At 40.9% G+C, this 19,908-nt stretch overlaps 1 protein-coding gene across 1 annotated transcript in view; it reads right to left on the reverse strand.

Annotated features, from left to right (window-relative positions):
• The window catches only part of Mark1 (microtubule affinity regulating kinase 1), a 101,016-nt gene that overhangs the window by 11,825 nt on the left and 69,283 nt on the right, over positions 1-19,908 (reverse strand). Inside the window, exons 6-11 of the mRNA XM_051186509.1 lie at positions 16,615-16,685; positions 11,097-11,153; positions 7,235-7,471; positions 7,030-7,149; positions 2,262-2,361; positions 1,088-1,200 (exon numbers count right to left, since the gene is read on the reverse strand). Coding sequence (XP_051042466.1) covers positions 1,088-1,200; positions 2,262-2,361; positions 7,030-7,149; positions 7,235-7,471; positions 11,097-11,153; positions 16,615-16,685 — 698 coding nt within the window. The remainder of the gene's footprint in view (positions 1-1,087; positions 1,201-2,261; positions 2,362-7,029; positions 7,150-7,234; positions 7,472-11,096; positions 11,154-16,614; positions 16,686-19,908) is intronic.

Consider the following 19,908-nt stretch of genomic DNA (forward strand, 5'->3'; position numbering starts at 1 on the left):
CCAGTTACAAGGGTTCCTAGCACGTGTACACTACATAGTCTTGTGATAACAACTCCCGTACCATATCAAATCCTTGCTCCAAATCCAGATCTTTATATCCCATCTCTACTACAAGTGCCACCCAACAAAATTCTCTCTCTTCCCATTCCCCTGCACTGAGCTAGCTGCTCCTGACAAGGGTCTTTACACAGCAGACACTGTGAGAAATCAGAGCTCGTCCCGGCTTCCACCGCTCACCCAGTGGCATCAGCTTTATGTGGTACACACCACATGGACCACCGTGGTGGACTTTACCCTGGCTTATGGGGCTGGCTCTCATTCGCTCCCAGAGTGACTGCAGCACGCCCCATGGAGCTGCTGGCTGCTATGCTCTACATTGAGGGCTCCTGGACAGGAGACTTACTGGATTTACCCTTACGGTGTCGGCATAGTTTCTGACAGAGGCAGCTTCAATAAACTTCCGTTGGAATGTATGATTTTGTTCACAGTATTTAATTATGCTTAATTATAGCCTTTTTACAGAATGCCTCCCACAGACGTCTAGTTTTCAACTTTCAGTGCTCTGGCCTCTGTTCCTATTTCAATTTATCTCTCTATAGCTGCTTTCCCAAAGGACCATTTACTTATGTAGCTCACTCTAACTATTTCTTGCATCTGTCTCCTTACCATGGACTCCTGTGGTCACCAGAAGAGCCAGCTGACACAAACAAGGCCAACACCATGAGGTACCTTCTTTTGGGGTCCTGTGTGTATAAGCTGTTGCAGACACACACACTTTCTTTGCTTTAGTCCCTGTTGTTTCTGTACAAGGTAATCACACTGCCTTTGGCTACACAGTGTGCACAATATAACTAACTCTGAGGACACCATGCTCAAAGTCGAGACTGCGGGTGGGGCTCCTGGGGCCAAGCAGGGCACTGCCTGCTGGTTCCTAATGAGATCCATATATAACTTAGCATCTTGAATTATGATCACTAATAAGACTGATCTTTTTGGTTCCACAAAGTAACAAATGCATTTACTAACATATCTTTATCTATTAACTCAAGAATTAGTTAATATTAATTTAAAAAGACAAAGAACTTACTTCAGGTGGTTTTCTACCTAGAAGAATATACGTAGCCATGACTTCATCATATTTCTGACTTACTAAGGCATCATTGATTTCATCTCGTGCAAAACCCATGGTGACCATAATGTCTAGAAAAGAAAAAAAATCAGAAAGTTTTCTAAAAATGTATTCACTTAGTAAATAACCAGCAAAAATACAGGTTTGTCAATCATGTTAGGAAAAACAAGTTCTTAAAATATTCAAAGTGAGTTTTAACTATAAAATCTTTGGGTTATTAACTGACATGTAGTATACACCCAGACACTGTACACTTACAATATTTAAAACCTATTTAAGTGTTTTATCTACATGTATCTATGTGACTACATGCCTGCCTGGAGTCTGTGAACATCAGAACAGAGCATCAGTTCCCCTGGGACTGGAGTTACAGACGGTTGTGAGACACAATCTGGGTGCAGAACATTGAACCCGGGCCTTCTGTAGAAGTGCTCTTAACTAGTGAGCCATCTCTCCAGCCCCATTTCTGTGTGTGCAGAATTATGTTTTTATTATATTACTTAATATAATAAGATTTTATATATAATATATATTAAATTAATTTATTATATTATTTAATATATTCACCCAATTCTCATTTCCTGGGGCATTTCTGAGCTGACTTCCTTTGTCCCAGCAAGGTTTAGCCTCACACACACCCATTCTTTTCTCTCTGCTGTCTCTTTCAGCACATCTTCAACTACTCATGAAGAGATGACTATCTCAATTCAAGACCTCCACTTCCTTTCTCATCTGTATACACAGTTCTTCTAATAAGGCTTGACTTCTACAATGTCCCCATCAAGTTCTTAATGAGGACTGGGGTCAGGGAAGGTCAACTCTGCTGAGCAGAAAGGGAGAGGCCCATAGCTTAGACTCCAGTGTCCTGGACTTTGCTGGACTTTTCAGCTGCTCAGTGCTGATAGTTATATTGGGCCTTCTTCCAGTGAGGGAGAGCAGAAATGAAAAAAAAAATGTTCGTCAAATTTATTTTAGTTTTCATTACAGTTGCCAATAAATTGAACAGAACCATAGATTCACAAGAAAACAAAGTAAGGAAGTTAATGTGGTAATGAAAGTATTTTAAATACACAGTCCCATATAAACACTACTCACTGGTAGTCTACAGTAGTGCCTCTCATCAAACACTTACCTATCCTTTTTGCATCACTAAGGTCAATCTCAGGCTCAGAATATGGCTTTAGTTCTTCTTCTTCGTGACCAACGTTCATCCACCGGTCTTTCATTATTTGCTAGGAAATAAACTCTAAGTCACGTCTGATGAATTACCACATCAACCCACTCCTCAAATGTGAAATTTATTGGTTCACTCAGTGAGAGTCATGTGACACTGTTAAATAAAGTTACTCCATGTACTTTAATTAACGGTCCAACAGAAGGCGTGGCTCTCCAGGACACCCAGAATCTCAGCACAACTAGATTAACCAGAACTCACCAAAGGCCATGTATAAGTAACCCTCCTTCCATATTCCTTTGAAAGGAATGTTTTCAGATGGAAGTTTTAACATGACAACCCTATTGTAACTTTTGCTTCATATTTTTGTGTATAAGATTAATAAAAAGATTAATTGTTTCATGGTCTTCTACCAAATTCATGCACTAATTTTAAACTCACACTCTTCAGAAAGAGCGTATCTTGGGGGATGAAAATCTAGGCTAGTCAGTCCAGTTAACTCAAAGAATATGGTTAGGGATGGTGGTAAGCATAAAAGCTCAGAATCAGAAAGTAGGTATCAATCGAGGTGAAACAGGTGCTGTCGTGAATTATCAGAATCAAATACCCTGGGCTGTAACCATCAGCCCTGGGCTGTTGAAGGCAACCCGGTGGGACTGACCATGGAGTGGGAGAAAACAGCTACACCTGGGTGATGGTGAGCATTCAGAATATGTACAGAGACCCATAAAATGTAAGCCACACACTACACCCCAAACTTCTACTACTGGCTAAAAAGCTATGCTTATACACAAAGGAGTGTTTTGAAAATAACCATTTTAAACAAGTTTACAATCTCTCCCCCAACACATACACACAATGTTAAAATTTATTAACTATAACTGGTAGAAAGGGCTGGAGAGATGGCTCAGTGGTTAAGAGCCCTAGCTGTTCTTCCAAAAGGATTGATTTGATTCCCAGGACCTACAAGCGGCTTACAACCATCTGTAACCCCAGTTCCAGGGGATCCAATGTTGGTACAGCACCAGCCATGGACATGATGCACAAACATCCATGTGGGTAAAACATTTACACACATAAAAATGAATAAAATTAAAACTTATAAAAATTAAATGTGGCCATACTTTCCACCATCGGGACTCCCATGAGAGCAGAAGGCATGCACGGCAGAACTCAGCCATCTCCTGCTGTCCAGAGCCATGAACCTGTGCTACTCCATAGCTGTGGGCTTTAACAAGGGCCACAAAGTGACAGGAGTGGGAGGAGCTGAGCAACTTGCTGGTAGCCATGAAGGACTGATGTTGTTCCCCCCCACCCCCAAATATTTATGTTGCATAATAATAATGAAGGTCATATGAGACAATTCTTGAGGTCACTGCTGCTTTAAGGGGGTTTCTGAGACACATTAGTGCAACAGTGGTACCAGTGTCATGGGAGTAACCAACAAATTTTTGACTGGATTTAGGCCCATTTCTTAAGTTGGTATCTAAACACTTCTAAAGCAGCCAAGAACCTGAGATTAGATAAGTCATGGGCCTAGGGGAAAGCTTACTACTAACTATATAGATCAGTATATCACTCAGCCCTCACCAGAGAAGTTTCTTCTTGCAGTAGACAGTAATTAACACAACTGGACAATGTGCAGAGTGGGAGACTTTGGGATGTCTTTATCAAACCCCTCCCCTCAAGGCACAGGGACTTATGCAGAAGAGGAGGTGGAAATATCCTAAGAGCCAGAGGCAGAGGATGATTCCAAGGATGACAGGGTTGATATACAAGGACTCACAAAGACTGAGACATCACAAAAAAAGACCTGCACATGTTCAAACCAGACAAAATCTAGCATGGAGGGAGTAGACATAAAGTCTCATACCTAACCAAGGAGCCATTTACAATAGGCAGCTGCTGGGAGAGGGATATTAGTTCTCTCCAAGTGAGTGTCACTGGGCACACTGAACACCTTCTAGGGCAGGCCCCATACCCAGAACTAATTGGCCAACAAAAAAATGGGTCCTGTGTGGGTTTTTTTTTGTTTGATTTTTTTTTTGTTTTTTTGAGAGAGGGAGAGAGACAAAAAACATAATGTTGGGTGGGTAGGGAGGTGGGAGGAATCCCAGGCAGAAAAAAATATGACCAAAATACATCACATGAAAAGAAATTTAAATAAAAATTCTAAAAAAAACCCAAAAAGGTATCCAATTTCTCTGGATTGTTATTTCTGGGGCCTATGACCAGCCTGTGTGTAGTCAAGTGTGCAGTGTACTATTTCTAACATGAACTCACAATTCTGAAACAGATAATGCTCAAGTTCATCAACTGGAACTTCTGAAAATTGAGCATTTAAAAAAAGTATGCTCATCAGGCTGGGGAAATGGCTCAGCAGTTAGGAGCCCCGGCTGCTCTTCTAGAGGAACCAGGTTCAATTCCCAGTGCCCACATGGCAGCTCACAACTGTCTGTAACTAGTTTCAAGGGATCCATGTACATGGTATACACACACACACACACACACACACATGCATGCAGGCAAAATACTCATACACATAAAATAAGTAAATCTTAAAAATCTAATTATCATTAGCAATAGTATTTATTAAATTATATAAGATAACAGGACTCATTGTGGTAAGATAATATTTTTAGATAATAATTAGGCTTTAACACTCAGGGTTTCATTAGGGATTGTACTAAGGCCCTGTGTGTGCCAGGCAAATGTTCCTCCATTGAACTATAGGGGTTCAGTCACTGAGACTGGCCTTGATCCTCAACTCTTCCTCAGTAACTGGGCTTATTAGCCTATACCATGAGGCCTATATAACTTTTGGGCTTTTAATGTTAAGGATGAAGAGTAAAACTTTTGGATAACTACTCTGGCCAAAATTTAAATCAGTAAATAGTCATCTTTGGGGGAAGCACATTTATTTTTTATTAGCAGCCCACAGAGGTTTGTAAGCACTGTCTCCCAGTGGTTTCCTGCTTTCGTTCTTTTACTCTACCTTTATGTGAATCACTGCCTCAGCACTGGAAATCTGTTACTGACACACAGGTGAAGGGAGTTCCTGGATAGATTTGGGTTCCACCCACACCTCTAGCCTCTTCCAGCACTGGCACTCATGTCCACACCCACAAACGTTTGCATGACTTAAATAAATCTCAAAGAAAAGTGGACCCCAGAGCTGGAACAGCAGAGGATGATGTTCTCTGAAGTTCCATTCCCTCAGAACTGGCTTTTCATTCCGAACAATCACACACTTTCTGTGAATGGGTGGAAGAAAGCTGAGAAAAACAATACAGAAATGGGCTTTCAATATAGACGTCAGTATTAACATGCCTTTTCACCTCCAAAGGAAAACCACAAGAAAAAACTTGAGGTAAGAACTAACCACACTTAAACAAATAACTCAGTAAAATGCCAACTGATCCACTCCTACAAAGGAAGACTTAGTTTCCTAAGTCTTCAACTTCCAACAAAACATACTGTGTCTTTTAGAAAAAGCATGTGTGGAAACAGAATGAGGAAGCCCATGCTGAGCTGAGAATGAGCAGGGCTGGCTTCCCAGGGATGCACCTCATGGTGTGAGTGCCAGAAAGCCCCCCAAGAAAAACACAGCACAGGGGCTTCTCTGAGTTCCTGCCTTCCCATGCAGGTAGGAAGGTGTTCAAAGATCAAGTGAGGAGTGAGTTCCGAGTCTCTGAAATTTTCTTAGTACAACACAAAGCATTCCTAAAGATGGATGGTGAAGGAGCCAAAGGGATTGCTGGGAGATTAAATGAAATTTCCCAGGTTGGGGTCACATGGCAGCCCACAACCACTTGTAATTCAAATACAGGGGATTTACCCCCTCTTCTGGACTCTCAGGGTATTGCAATTATGCAATTCACATACATATGAACACTCAGACACATAATCAATCAATCAGTCAATCATTACAAACCAAAGAAGATCCAGATGGGGAAATGCTTAAGATCATTAGTTATCCCAATTACAGTGTAAGAAGGAAAAGAGACAGGCCACCTTTGTCACTAGACCCTCTTCTGGTTCTGTAACACAGGACATACAAAACAATATGTATGGAATGTATGTGGTTAACAGCAGTGTGCTAAATGGAAAACACCTATCCCAATATACTTTGTTCATATGTCTGTAAATTTTCCATACTGACGAGAAGTTTCTATTACAGACTTTGGCTTCACATGATTTCAGATGAAGTGAATAATTAACTGGATTAGAATTTTCTCAACCATTTTCAACCTTCAAATATCTGGTCAGGTAGTTTCTGACACAGGCTAGGTTTATCCCTTCTAAAGGCAATTGTGGTGGAGGTTCAGGCCTTTAATCCCAGCACCCAGGAGGCAGAGGCAGGCAGATCTCTGAGTTTGGGCCAGCCTGGTCTACAAAGTGAGTTCACAGCTAGGACTATACAGAGAAACCCTGTCTTGGTGTGGGTAGTCATCTTTGTCTCCACTGTGTCAGTTTTAATAACTCACCAAAGAACCAAGAAGAAATAAGCCTTTGGAGAGACCTACTATGGTTTTTTTTTTTTTTTTTAATAAAGAGCTGTCAGTTCCAATGCTGAAAAGGCAAATTGGATGCTGGGCAAACTCTGGGAACTGGACTCTGCAGCATCATGAGGAACCATGCTCAGCAGCAGCGTGATGGGGTGGGGACCACACCTGTGCTGTCTACGCTGTGTACTGAGTGTCCACCTGGGACACAGCATGCTCACCTCCAAGCTGCCCCTCTTTATGGGATTCAGCACTAAGAGTTTCTTCAGGAGATTCTCACAGTCCGTGGACATGTAGAAGGGAATGCGGTACTTCCCCCGGAGGACTCGCTCCCGCAGTTCCTTTGACAAAGAAGGAAAGTATTTGTAAGTAGTGGCTGATATTACAGCTCGTGGGAATGAGGCTTCAGCACCAATTAGCAGGTACCTTTAGATTCTGGCCATCAAAAGGCAGGGAGCCACTGACCAGCGTGTAGAGAATAACGCCCAGACTCCACACATCCACTTCTGGCCCATCGTACTTCTTGCCTTGGAAAAGCTCAGGGGCAGCGTAAGGCGGGCTCCCACAGAATGTGTCCAATTTGTTCCCCACTGTGAATTCATTGCTAAAACCAAAGTCAGCAATTTTAATATTCATATCAGCATCAAGGAGAAGGTTTTCAGCCTAAGAGGAAAATAATAAAAAGGACAATGTAAAAAGCGCACAGGAAATTGAAATGTCTGCTGCACTTCTTTTGGGTTCTAAGAATGCTAGCTAAGTGCATGCCTCTTATTTAAGAACGTTTGTAACATCAAATTCTGCAGCCCAGAGCTGTCCAAATAACATCTGTGGAAGACGGACTTTAACATTTGAAAACGAAAGCTCATAGGAAATATTTAAGAAAGGTTATTTTAAACACATATTCCACATAGTTTATTTTAAACGTTTTTAACTTCGTGGTAAGAGGCATCTTGGAACTGTAACCTAGCAGGACCTGTTCTAAGGCATACACACTGACTTCAGCCAAGATTAGCCACAGGAATGCCATCTTAACAGGCAGCTGATGCCAGGCTCCAGGGTATGTCTAAGCTGACTACTGCCCACCAGGTTCTTTACTCAGCCTTCTGTCCTCTCTTACAAAATACTTCCTCAGCTAAGTACTGTTGAGTGAAAGGAGACTAACAGGGACAATTTGGCTTCCATGGACTCTATTTTCAGCAGCTCCCACTGTTGTAAATGTTGGCTCCTGTCTACAGTCACATTCTGTAGGAAGCAAGGATGCTGCTCCCAGGTTTGAGAGGCTTTTCCTAAAATTCTAAAACAATCGCCCAAAGCTAAAAATGGAACTGTTTTCTATAAATGCAAGCAATATAACGAAGACTTGCTTTTTCGTGCATGCTTCATTTCAAATTCCATTCCCAATTGATGAATGAATAGACTAATAAAGTTACAGGCTGCTTTGTAGGTTGCTTGGTCAGAGTCCAAAAAGGAGTAAAATGTGACCAAGATGGAAACCAGAGGACTTGTGTGTCACTGGAGGTCCCGTCATGTTCTCTCCCTTCTCTAAGTCCCTCCTCCTTTTTCTCCCTTTTATGGTGTTCTAACTTACCTCATATGTTATGAAAAGTGTAACTGTAACAGTGGTGGCTAATATTAACTGTCAACTTGAAAGACTAGAGTCACACCTGTGGGGACATTGGCCAGGGCCGTGCACATGCCTATAATTTCAGAAGGGGGAAACTGAGGCAGGGGATGGAAAGTTCCAGGTGAATCTTGGCTAGCTACACAGTGGGACCCTGTCTGAAAACAGCCAAACCCAAACTCCTCACCCCCCTTCAAGAAAACAAAACAAAAGCAACCAACTAGTCAACAAATAAAAGTGGACACAGATACTATGAAGACAAATGAATCTGGGAGAGTTACACTAAATCAACGTTTATGGACAGAGAAACAACAACAACCAAGTGCCTTTCTGCTATAAGGACCTAAGTCTTCTCCCATTCTCAGTAATGTAGACCTTCCTACCTTCTCCACACTGGATGGGAATCTAAGTAACTACACAGTCCTGAGATATATGGGGACTCTCCACTGGACTGCACTGAACACATAGTTGCTGAACATGATTTTTTTAAAATATAAAAATGAGGTGTTAAGCTATGGATCAAACAAATAAATAGGTAACCACCTGCCCCTTTTCTTTGTGAAAATATTTTCACCTAAAATTGCCAGAGAAAATAACTGATACAGAAATATCTGGAGCTATAAACAGGTCAGAAGACCCAAGACATACAATTAGATTTCTGACCACTATGTAAGGCAATGCATTTAAATAAAATCCAGGTTTCCAGAGACCTACAAGACTGACCCCCAACTAACAATTTGAGCAACAGTGTAAAGGCTACCATAAATGCCCTTCCCTGATAATGAGATCAACACTAACTTATCCACCATCATAGAGCCCTCATCTAGTAGCTGATGGAAACAGAAGCAAACACCCACAGCTAAACACTGAGCCTAACTGGAACCCAGATGCAGAGGAGGAGGATAAGAGCAGGTGGCAGAAACACATACAGACAGCTGACATGAACAAGGAGGAGCTAACGGGCCCCCTGACTGATAGCTGGGAAGCCAGCATGGGACTGACTCAGACCTCCCTGAATATGGGTCTCAGCCAGAAGGACTGAGCAGTCTAAGGGACCTCAGACAGTGGAGCCAGGATGTATCCCTGGTGCACAAAAAAGACTTTGGGAGCACATCCCCCATGGAGGGATACTACTCCAAATGACTTGACAAATTTAGATGACCCCTCCTGGAAGGCATCACCCTACATGTGGAGTGGGAGTGGGTGGGAGGAGAGGGTGGTCAGGGGAGCATGAGAGGGTGGGAGAGAGGGAAAGAGGGAGGCAAGGAGGTAGAGGGAACTGGGATAGATATTTAAAATAAAAATAAAATAAAAAAATTAAATCCAGGTTTGATGTCAGTGAAGGATAAAGGCATTGGGAATTGTTAAAAAGAAAAAGGGAAGAGTGGGAGGATGAAGAAGAGAACAGGAAGAGGAGAGAGAGGAGGATGAGGAGGGAGAAGGAGAGAAGGAGGAGGGAGAGGAAGAGAGGAGGACAAGGAGGAGGTGGGAGAAGAGGATGAGGAGGAAGATGAGGGAGAGGAGGATGAGGAGGAGGACAAGGGAGAGGAGGAGGAGGGAAAGGAGGAAAAGAAGGGCAGAAACACTATTTAAGCCCAAGCTTTTAAAGCTTGCTTGACCATAACCATTTCTACCACACACTTTATTCCAAAGTATACTAGTTTATTTGCATCTCAAACATTTACTTTCCATTGCTGTGATAAACACACACACTCCACCAGGGACCTGGAGACAGGAACTAAAGCAGAGGGCACAGAGGGTGCTGCCCACTGGCCTGCTCTTCATGGCTCACTCAGTCTTCTTTATACAACCCTGGACCACCTAACCAGGAGTAGCACTGCCCAGAGTGGCCTGGGACCTCCCACGAGAGCCACTCATCAAGAAACTGCCCCACTGGCTTCCACCCAAGCCACTATGATGGAGAAGTTTTCTCAATCAAGGATCACTGTTCCCAGAAGACTAGTCTGCGTGGTGCGGACAGAAAGCTAACCGACACATTGAAAATCTCATCTTGAACTTTGGTGCAGAGAAAGAACCCTGGTTCTTACATGTGGCAAACACATTTATGCCTTGTTCTTTGACATTATGTCTGTCTTGATGGGACCTTGAACATTTTTAGGTGAGGATAGAATTCCAAATTTGTCTATTAAAATACGCTAGTTAATAGTCAATCAAGTCCTCTAATTTGACATTAGACAATGCCATGTCCATGTTTTCATATGCTTGGTGAAACACTGTCTCTCATAAGCTTTGGTGACAATTCTATAAAAACCGGCCCACCCGGTCGGTGCCTGGGAAGCTGGAGAGTGGCCCTAATTTATTATAACAAATGTTAAGTGTGTGTATGGGTGGAAGCCAGAGGAGAACGCCCGGTGTCCTGTGGTATCACCCTCTGCTTAATCCCCTTAAGACAAATGACTCACTGAACCTGACATTGGCTGTTTCAGCTGGGCTGGCTGGCCAGTGAGAACCCAGGACCTCTAAATGCTAGAGTTATAGGCAAGCACAGCCCTACCTACCAGATTTTTATTGTGTGCTGGGGATTTGAAATCAGGTCCTCATGCTTGCAAAACAAGTGCTCTTATTTATCAAGACATCTCCAGCCCCTTAGCCCCCTTATTACATACTTTCATTATTAAGATTTTAATTTTAAAAGCAGCAACTTACCTTCAGATCACGGTGAACAATGCACTTTTGATGACAATACTGTACAGCAGATACAATCTGAAAAAATATTTGGGTAAAAAGTAAAAATTACTTTATGAAATTCAAATACTTGATTTTCATAATTATCATTTTCAATTTAATAAAGTACAAACATTGATTTTAAAATAATAGCAATTTCATGGCTAGTTACAAAAGTTTGCTTATTAAAGAGATAAAGTTTTAAATGAGGGAAGTAATATTCTTTTGGAAAACATACTATAATTTTTTTGGTCAACATTCATGGAAATTCCCTATACTCATTAAATTTCTCTGTTTACATGAGTCAAAGTATATAACTTATAGTTCAGAACAAGGGTTTACTTCAATGTTGAAAGAGGGCTTTGGCACATGTAAACTAGAATTCAAGATAGCTGGCTGGAGCTAAAGCAAAGTGTATTTGCGAATTACATCACATTTCTTCAAGGTATATTTCCTTAATTTATCAAGAACTATTCAGTGAAGTATTTAACAACATCTCATATTTTCTGCTCAAATATAAATAGGGAAAAACTAACCCTCAAAAGAAAACAATCAGCCAGGTGGTGGTGGCACACGCCTTTAGTCCCAGCACTCGGGAGGCAGAGGCAGGCAGATCTCTGTGAGTTTGAGACCAGCCTGGTCTACAAGAGCTAGTTCCAGGACAGCCTTCAAAGCCACAGAGAACACTCCCCCCTGCCCCCCGCAAAAAAAAAAAAAACCAGCCAAAAAAGCAAACAAACAAAAAAACCCAATGAATAAATGAGATCCAAGTTAATCTTATATTTGCCCTTAATTCAGCTAGACAAATCACTGTGCACTGCATATACATTTTGCAGCCAGAGCCAGTGTGTAGGACTCTGGGGATAAAAGCAGGAGAGATAACAAGCTTTTCTGTGATGATTCTTTAAAAGGAGGCATTAACAACCGATAAGGAGCTACCCTGTATATGTAATTATATGTGGTGCCTAAAGGATGGTCATTTTAATGCAGAGCAGTGGGGTCAGTTAAACGGGAATCTGGTATGGATGTGGGTTAGCTGTTCACAAATGCAGACAGAATGAGATTTCCAAAAGTCTAAAGGTGGTATGAAGCATGGCTGTGTTAACATGTTAACAGGAATGATGGGAAAAAGGAATTCAGAAGTAGATTGAAAGTAGCATCTCAGTGCTAGAAGGTTATTCAAATGTATGTTAAAACAGTTCAAAAACAAGACATGAATCTGAAAAAAACAAAACCACCAACACAATGAGTAAATAATTCAATTAAATTCATTTGATTCAAGTCAGTTTATTGAGTACCTGCTATGTGCTTGTTCCTGGGAGGAGTACAAAAGTGGACTTATATAAGCACTCCCCTTTGGAGCTTACAATTCATTGAGAAGGGAAAGTGAGTAATTATAATTATAATACAAGGTAGACTCACAGAAGCAGAGGTGCAAAGTGAGAGGTCATAAAAGAATGAGCGTCACCAGAAATGGTTCTTGAAGGATGCGTATTTGGTTTAGGGTATCCTTGAAGGACAGGGACAGTTGAGATTTTTTTGGCAAGGGAGAGTGAGGATAAAGGGTGAGTTATGGAATTAAGCTTTGACAGACAGCTTGTCAAAAATTCCAGGATTCCATACTGAGCAGGATGACAATGCCATGAGCATATTGAGTATGAGTCCCTCCACATAGCTGGACAGAACAACAAACATTTGTAAACTCTGGAGCGCCCTACTTCAAAATTGTAACACTCGACTTTCACTACATTATGTCTGCTACTCACAGGATCTGTTTGCATGTGTATTTTTCTGGACATCCTATACAGGGAACAGTGTTTAGGGTGCTAGGCTCCTTCTCTACACTTGGTGACAGAAACATGCTGGTAACACAGCTATGTTTTACAGGTCACATACTGTACCACACAGTGAAGGTGTGCTACAGTGATTTGGCTACTAAGTGTGACAAGAGGCCATGAGTTCACACCTGACAGCACTGTCTCTATGCAACCAGCTCATAAACATTTCTGGAGTAAGAATCTTGCTAAGCTCCAAACCTTTAACGATGGAAGCTAATGTAAGAGAATGCTGCATGAAGCACATTCTCCCACAGAAAATGAGCTCTGAGCTAGTATATTGGGCATTTATGGTGTCATCACACTCACCTAGCAAGGGACCATGCCTGACATGAAAGAAAGTCTGGCTTCCTCCTCACCGCATGAACCTCCGCCCATAAGACCATGTTTCATCACACTGACTTGTAGCCAACTTTGCCACCTGAGAACATCCCACCAGCAGAATGCAAGGACTTCTCTATGACCCTTCCATTGTGGATTTTGAGGACAGGATTTACCAGCAAGTCTATGCTGACCCTTCAGGCTCCATACTTCTTGTTGGCGGTAGCTTTGCAACTACATATGTGGGTCAGGGGTTCTTATTCTCTAAGTAGTAGCCTTGACATTGGAATCAGCACTATAATTTTGAAAATAAGATTTTTCATTTTATGTAAATAGGTGTTTTGCTTCATTTCTGCAGCAGGGCACATGTGTACAATGCTTAGAGGTCAGAAAAGAGCATAGGACCCCCTGGAACTGGAGATTCAGATGGTTGTGAGTTACATGTGGGTATTAGGAATTGAACCTGGTCCCCTGGAAGAATAGGAAGCACACTAAACTAATGAGCCGTCTCCCTGGCCCTAATACTATGGTGTGTGTGTGTGTGTGTGTGTGTGTGTGTATGTGTATGTGTGTGTGTGTGTGTGTGTGTGTGTGTGTGTGTGTGTGTATTTGCATAACCTCACAGCTTAGCAAGTGCAGAGGCATTGTACTGGCAATGGTTGCTAAAAATTTCTTAAAACTCTATTATTTTTTTTATACCAAACAGAGTCAAGAGCATTAATCTACATATCCTTGTTAATGTAGTTCATTCTTCCACTGTTAATAGAAAAAGTCATAGGCACGAGTATGTATTTTTGTTTTGTTTTGGTTTGGTTTGGTTTTTGGGCTAGGGCTAAGAATCTTAATCTAAACCTTATCCTGTTTCCATTCACCACAAGGATGACTGCACACTTCTACAACACAAAGCCTTTTTACCAAGTACAACTTTCTATACTTGCCATATTTTAGCAAGTAAATAAAACCAGCAGGCTAAGAAGAAACAGGTAAAGGAAAGTCATCTTTAAAATATACATGAAGATCCCAAAGGTAGCATACATCAACAACTGGAATTTTCATTTGCTATCAACAATGACCAACAAGGAGGGAGGTAACTGGAGTGCTTGACCAGAAAGCAAGAAATTCCACCTCAGGATAGGAAAGAAGTTAATTGGGTGTGTGTGTGTGTGTGTGTGTGTCAACACAGCCCAGGCTCTTAATGTCCCATTCCATTCCTCATTACCAGTTCTTTCCACAGGCACTGTTTGTTTTGTTTTTTTAAAGGCCAAGGAAGCAAAGCTTATTGAGTAGAGTCATAGCTCCCTGAAGCAAGGAGGGTCTTGAAAACAAACTGCCTGAGACTAGAGATTGTATGCAACATCTCTCAAGCATGGCGTATGTGTTGAGGTCAGAGGACAACTTTCAGGGGTTAGTTCTGCCCTCCCTCCATGTGGTTTTTAGGGACTGAACTCAGGTTGTCAGGCTTGGTGGCAAGTCCCTTTTCTCTTAACCATCTTATAGGCCCCCACCTCTATTCTGAGTAACTATAGGGATCTACCCGAATAATAGAGACTTATAAGACAAAGCTAGTACACAATCGCTTTGGAAGGTCAGGTCAAAAGGTGAAGCGGGTTCACTCTTGACGAGGGTCTCTCTGTTTAATGAGGTAGTCTCCATGAAAAGCTGTTACAGAGGAAGACCTTATGGAAACCTTCATTGCTCAGCAGATTGATTACAGAATGATTTGGTCTTGGTTTTGGGTTTTGAAGACAGGGTTTCCATGTGTAGCCCTGGCTGTCCTGGAACTTATTCTCAACTCACAGAGATCCCCCTGCCTCTGCTTCCTGAGTCCTGGGATTAAAGGGGTGTGCCACTGCTGTCCAACTTACAGAATGTTTTTAAATGCAGAATCAGTGTAATGTTTATGTAGGAGAAACTAACTTACCTTAAAATAAAAAAAAAAAAAAATCAATTCACTAAGGGCAAGTCTAGGATATAATACATCGCTGAAGCCTTACTTCAGTAAGTTTTATGGATAATTCACAATTCACTATTCATTTCTATAGTAATTTATAAAGTATATTTTTCAGCCTAGCTATCCAACAACACATGAATAGTTAATGAAAGTTTTGTATGAAAAATGGAATACTATTCAGCTCTAAAGAAAAATGTAAAAACTGACAAAATCTGTAGTAAAATGGATGAACTTAGAATGTATAAAATTAAGTGAGTCACACAATCTAATATTCAGAATCTAACCTTGTATATATATGTATATATACATATATACATACATACACACACATACATACACAAACAAGTACAGTTTTTCTTTATACAAAGAAAAAAGAACAAGAAAGGCTAAATAGTGATGACAAGGAAGGGCTGAATGCAGGTGTGGTACATGACTTTTGAAAGGAAATATAAAGATAATCGCTTTTCTGGTTCTAAATCTGTCATGGTGTTTTCATTTTGGTTGTGGATAAGTACATAAAGAATGTCCAACAGTGAAAGTATAAAACTCCAATAAGATGCCAGGGCTTCTGTTCCAATCAGCACCTCTAACTGCATACAACTTCAATGAGATGTATAAACGTACAGTCTAGTTAAGTGTAGTGTGCAATTTTCTTATATGCAAGTGTTTCCCCAAATAAATTGTGTAAAAAAAAAGTACATGTATTGCAGTTGAAAAATTTAAAAGTAAAATTCTCAATGTGTTTGAAAAGTCCCCTTCTCTCTTCCTTCTGCAGTAAGTCATACCGATGCTAAACTGGAAATGCACCCTCCCACTGCCCCCCACCACACTTGCATTTCCCTCACACATTCGGTTAAATAAAACTCATCACATTCTTTCAGCCTGAAATGAATTTTAAAACCAATATATATATATATATGTGTGTATATATATGTATATATGTGTGTGTATATATATACACACACACACATATATATTTAATTATGGAAGAGAATAATAACTTCTTTAGGCAGCACACACATGTAATACACACATAAAGCAAACAGGACTTGATAACAATCTCTGACCACATCAAAGCACTGGGTATGTGTTTCTTCTCTATCTTTCTCTCTGTGTGGTTGGAGATTTTCAGATTCAAAGGTAAACACCGAGTCTAACTTATTAAGTATTACTGTTGATGGGCATCTCAAAATAACCATCTGCAACTACTATTTTCAAGTGAAATCCAGGGAAAATGGGTTTCTTTTCTAGTAATTTTCCATTCTTAAAAAGTGTAAGAAAGGAGAATTTTTCTTTCGAAAAATCCCATGTACTCTCAAAATTGTTTGTGATATTGTCCGTTGCATATCACTAAAAATATCAGCAAAACAAAATTGAAAACCACTTTCCATACCTGCCTAAATTTTGCACGGGCCTCTTTCTCTTTCATTCTTCCGTGGGCAACTAAGTAATCAAATACTTCACCTGAATCAGAAAGGCAAAGCAGGCAATAAATACACATTGATTTCGGTTAACAATATACGCAATGCCAAGTTTTGGCCTTACTTTTCAAGAGCCACTTGATCTACCATTTTCTGCTACATTTATACAAATCACAAACTAATGCAGGGATAGGAAAAAACTTGCATGTAGAATTGAGAATCTGTAGCAATTTATGATTAAGAGAAATTCTTAAAAATAACCAAGAAAATATGCTCTTCACAAATTACATGAAATACAGTCAACTCTTTACACCCATCCAACTGAAGGGAAACCACAGGGAAGTCCAAAGTCACATTTGGCTCTGGCGTTGGGGCCTCTACTACAAAGTAGTCACAATGCTTTCTCTTAAATCCCACCACACAGTGTGGCAATCCCATCATTCTTCTGTGTACATATGCTGACTGTGCTTATTCACATGCCCGCATACATCCCAGCAGCTGCCCATCAGCGACACAAAATCCCATCACTCTTGTCTACATGCTGCTACCCCAAATGACCCACAGCTGCACCAGATATGCACCTTCATCTCCATGACAGAACAGAGTGGACACGCAACAAATACGGGTGGAATTCATTAACAGTTAGTAGATGGTGCTGAAATTTGCTATTGAATCTATGTATCTATGCATAGAACTTAAAATTTTTTCTCTAGTCTGTAATAATTTAGAAACATTAATCTTAAGTTACAATCTGGAACTATTCCAGTGTAAGGGAGAAACTTATTTTCTGTGTCCTTATCAGCTGCACATTGCAGACAGATACACATGTAGAGTTACAACTCACAAGATGGCTGAAAAGCTTACACAGTATTAATACTATACTATATTATATTATACTATACTATACTATACACTATACTATACTATACCCTACATACTACACTATACACTATACTATATACTATAGCCAAGCTACAGTTTCAGGTTTCAGAATCTGACCATCGAGTATGTATCCCATATTTAGTGGGTACTTAATGGTAGGGGACATTAGCAGGACTTTCTAAACCCATGACAACTCTGTTTCTACCAGAATCTACTTGGGTTGCTGTGAGGATTACATGAAACAATGCATGCACTTGGCACAGTGGCATTTAGTACTCAATAAATGATACTTGTACTTAAGCACACAGATATATGACATATATACAAATTTTCCTAGAATATAAATAAAATATTAAAAATCAAATATGTAATGGATGTACATTGATGAAACTAACACATCTATAATGTCAAACATGGTTATTTTGTGACTAAGTGATAAATGGGATGATGAGAACAAGAAATGAATGGATGCTCTAGTTGGTTCATCAGGGTAGGTGCTTCTGGATATGGGGTAATGGTTGTTAATTCCAGTTAACCCATTACAGTGTTAACTCTAGACACATGAGTTTAGGCTGGGAAAGATAAACATAAGAGTTCAAATGTCACACATCTGACTCTCCTCTTAGATTGTGCCTAGGAAGCTCACACCCTGATACTGCATGTCTCAATCTCCCACCTATCACAGTATTTGCCAATGATATGCCTCACCAATTACAATGCTATCTGGAGGGCTGACTCTCACTTTGTTTACCTGTATATTCTCAGTACATAGAAGATCACCCTGTAGGCATTTATAAGTAGTATTTGTATAAACAAAAGGAAGACTAAATACTGTGTTAGAGGAGCCCCAACACCTACTTTAACAGGCTCTCTCTTAACCAGGATTCAAGAAACCATAGAGGAATCTGATGGGAGATGTCATTCTATAAATATGTTACTCATACTGGTTAATGAATAAAGCACTGTTGGCCAATAGGAAAGCAAGATAGGCGGGACTAGGAGACAAGGAGGGTTCGAGGAAGGAGTAAGGAGGAGTCAACATGGAGAGTCTGGAGAGAGCAGGATGCCAGCTGGCTCTCCGGTAAGAGGAGACCATGTGGAAATACATAGATTAACAGAAATACTTAAGACAGAGCTAGCCGATAAGAAACAAGTAACTGGCCAACAGCATTTTATCAAATACAGAGTCTCAGTGTGTTAATTGGGGCTGGCGTGGCTGTGGCGGGACAAGACCAGCAGCGGGCGGAATACCCTGGCCTTTTAATCCTCCCTCTGGCATTAGTCAGTCAGGGTCCCCTAACTGATACCTGGCAAAGTGGCAGCAGTCTGACCCAGATGTTCCCTAGTATGCATGTCACATTCAATCTGAAACTGTATGGAGATTTCAGAGGAAAAAGTCAATGTTTTATTTCCCTGACTTGCCTTGCCAGTAATAAATTTAAAAAGTCAAAAAAAGATTTTAGATGCTCTGCCAAAGAGCCATGGTTATTCTTATTAACAGTCATTGCTTTGTATGATTCAAAGAAAGCAGGTTTTCATTCTCTCTCTGTGGGGTGGTTTGAATAGATATGGTTCCCACTGTCTCTGTTTGAATGCTTGGCCCATAGAGAGTGGTACTTTTAGGAGGTGTGGCCTTGTTGGAGGAAGTGTGTCACTGTGGAGGTGGGCTCTGAGGTCTCATATATGCTCAAGCCATGACTGGTGCGTTAGTCCTCACTTCTGCTGCCTGCAGATCAAGATGTAGAACTCTCATCTCCTGCAGCATGTCAGCCTGCACTGCACCATGTCCCACTACGATGATAATGTAATAAACCTCTGAAACTGTAGGTCAGCTCCAATTTAATGCTTTCCTTTATAAGCATTGCTGTGGTCATAGTGTCTCTTCACAGCCATGGAAACCAAATTATGGCAGTCTGTCTCTGCTCCACCCCAACACACGAATATGGAACCCATCTCTCTGCACTACTCCTCACTGGCCACCCTAGATGAAGCACCCTTCCCTCAACACCCACAGAGAGTTGACTGAACTTGTTACCAAAAGTTGAATCAGCTCCTATATGCAGCAGGGCCTGAGGCAAACCTTCATAGAAGCAGAAAGGCACCCCTGGCCTTCAGAGGGAGGCCTGCCATTTCTTATGTCAAAGCATGTCTAATCCCTTTCTCTAAATTCTAGAATACTGCACCAGAGAAAAACAAACAAATGAGTTTTACTGAAGTAAAAGTAACAGTCAGGGCACCTATCCTGACAGGAGGGATTGTATGGAAATATAACTAAAGGACAGAAAAACAATTTGTTATGTAGCATTTACAAGTTTTATAATAGATCTGCATTTTATGCAAAGTTACATGGTTTTCCAGCATGTCAGAAATCTACACTGACAGGC

The sequence above is a fragment of the Phodopus roborovskii genome, unplaced genomic scaffold, assembly GCF_943737965.1.
Source record: "Phodopus roborovskii unplaced genomic scaffold, PHOROB, whole genome shotgun sequence".
Classification (NCBI taxonomy): Eukaryota; Metazoa; Chordata; class Mammalia; order Rodentia; family Cricetidae; genus Phodopus; species Phodopus roborovskii.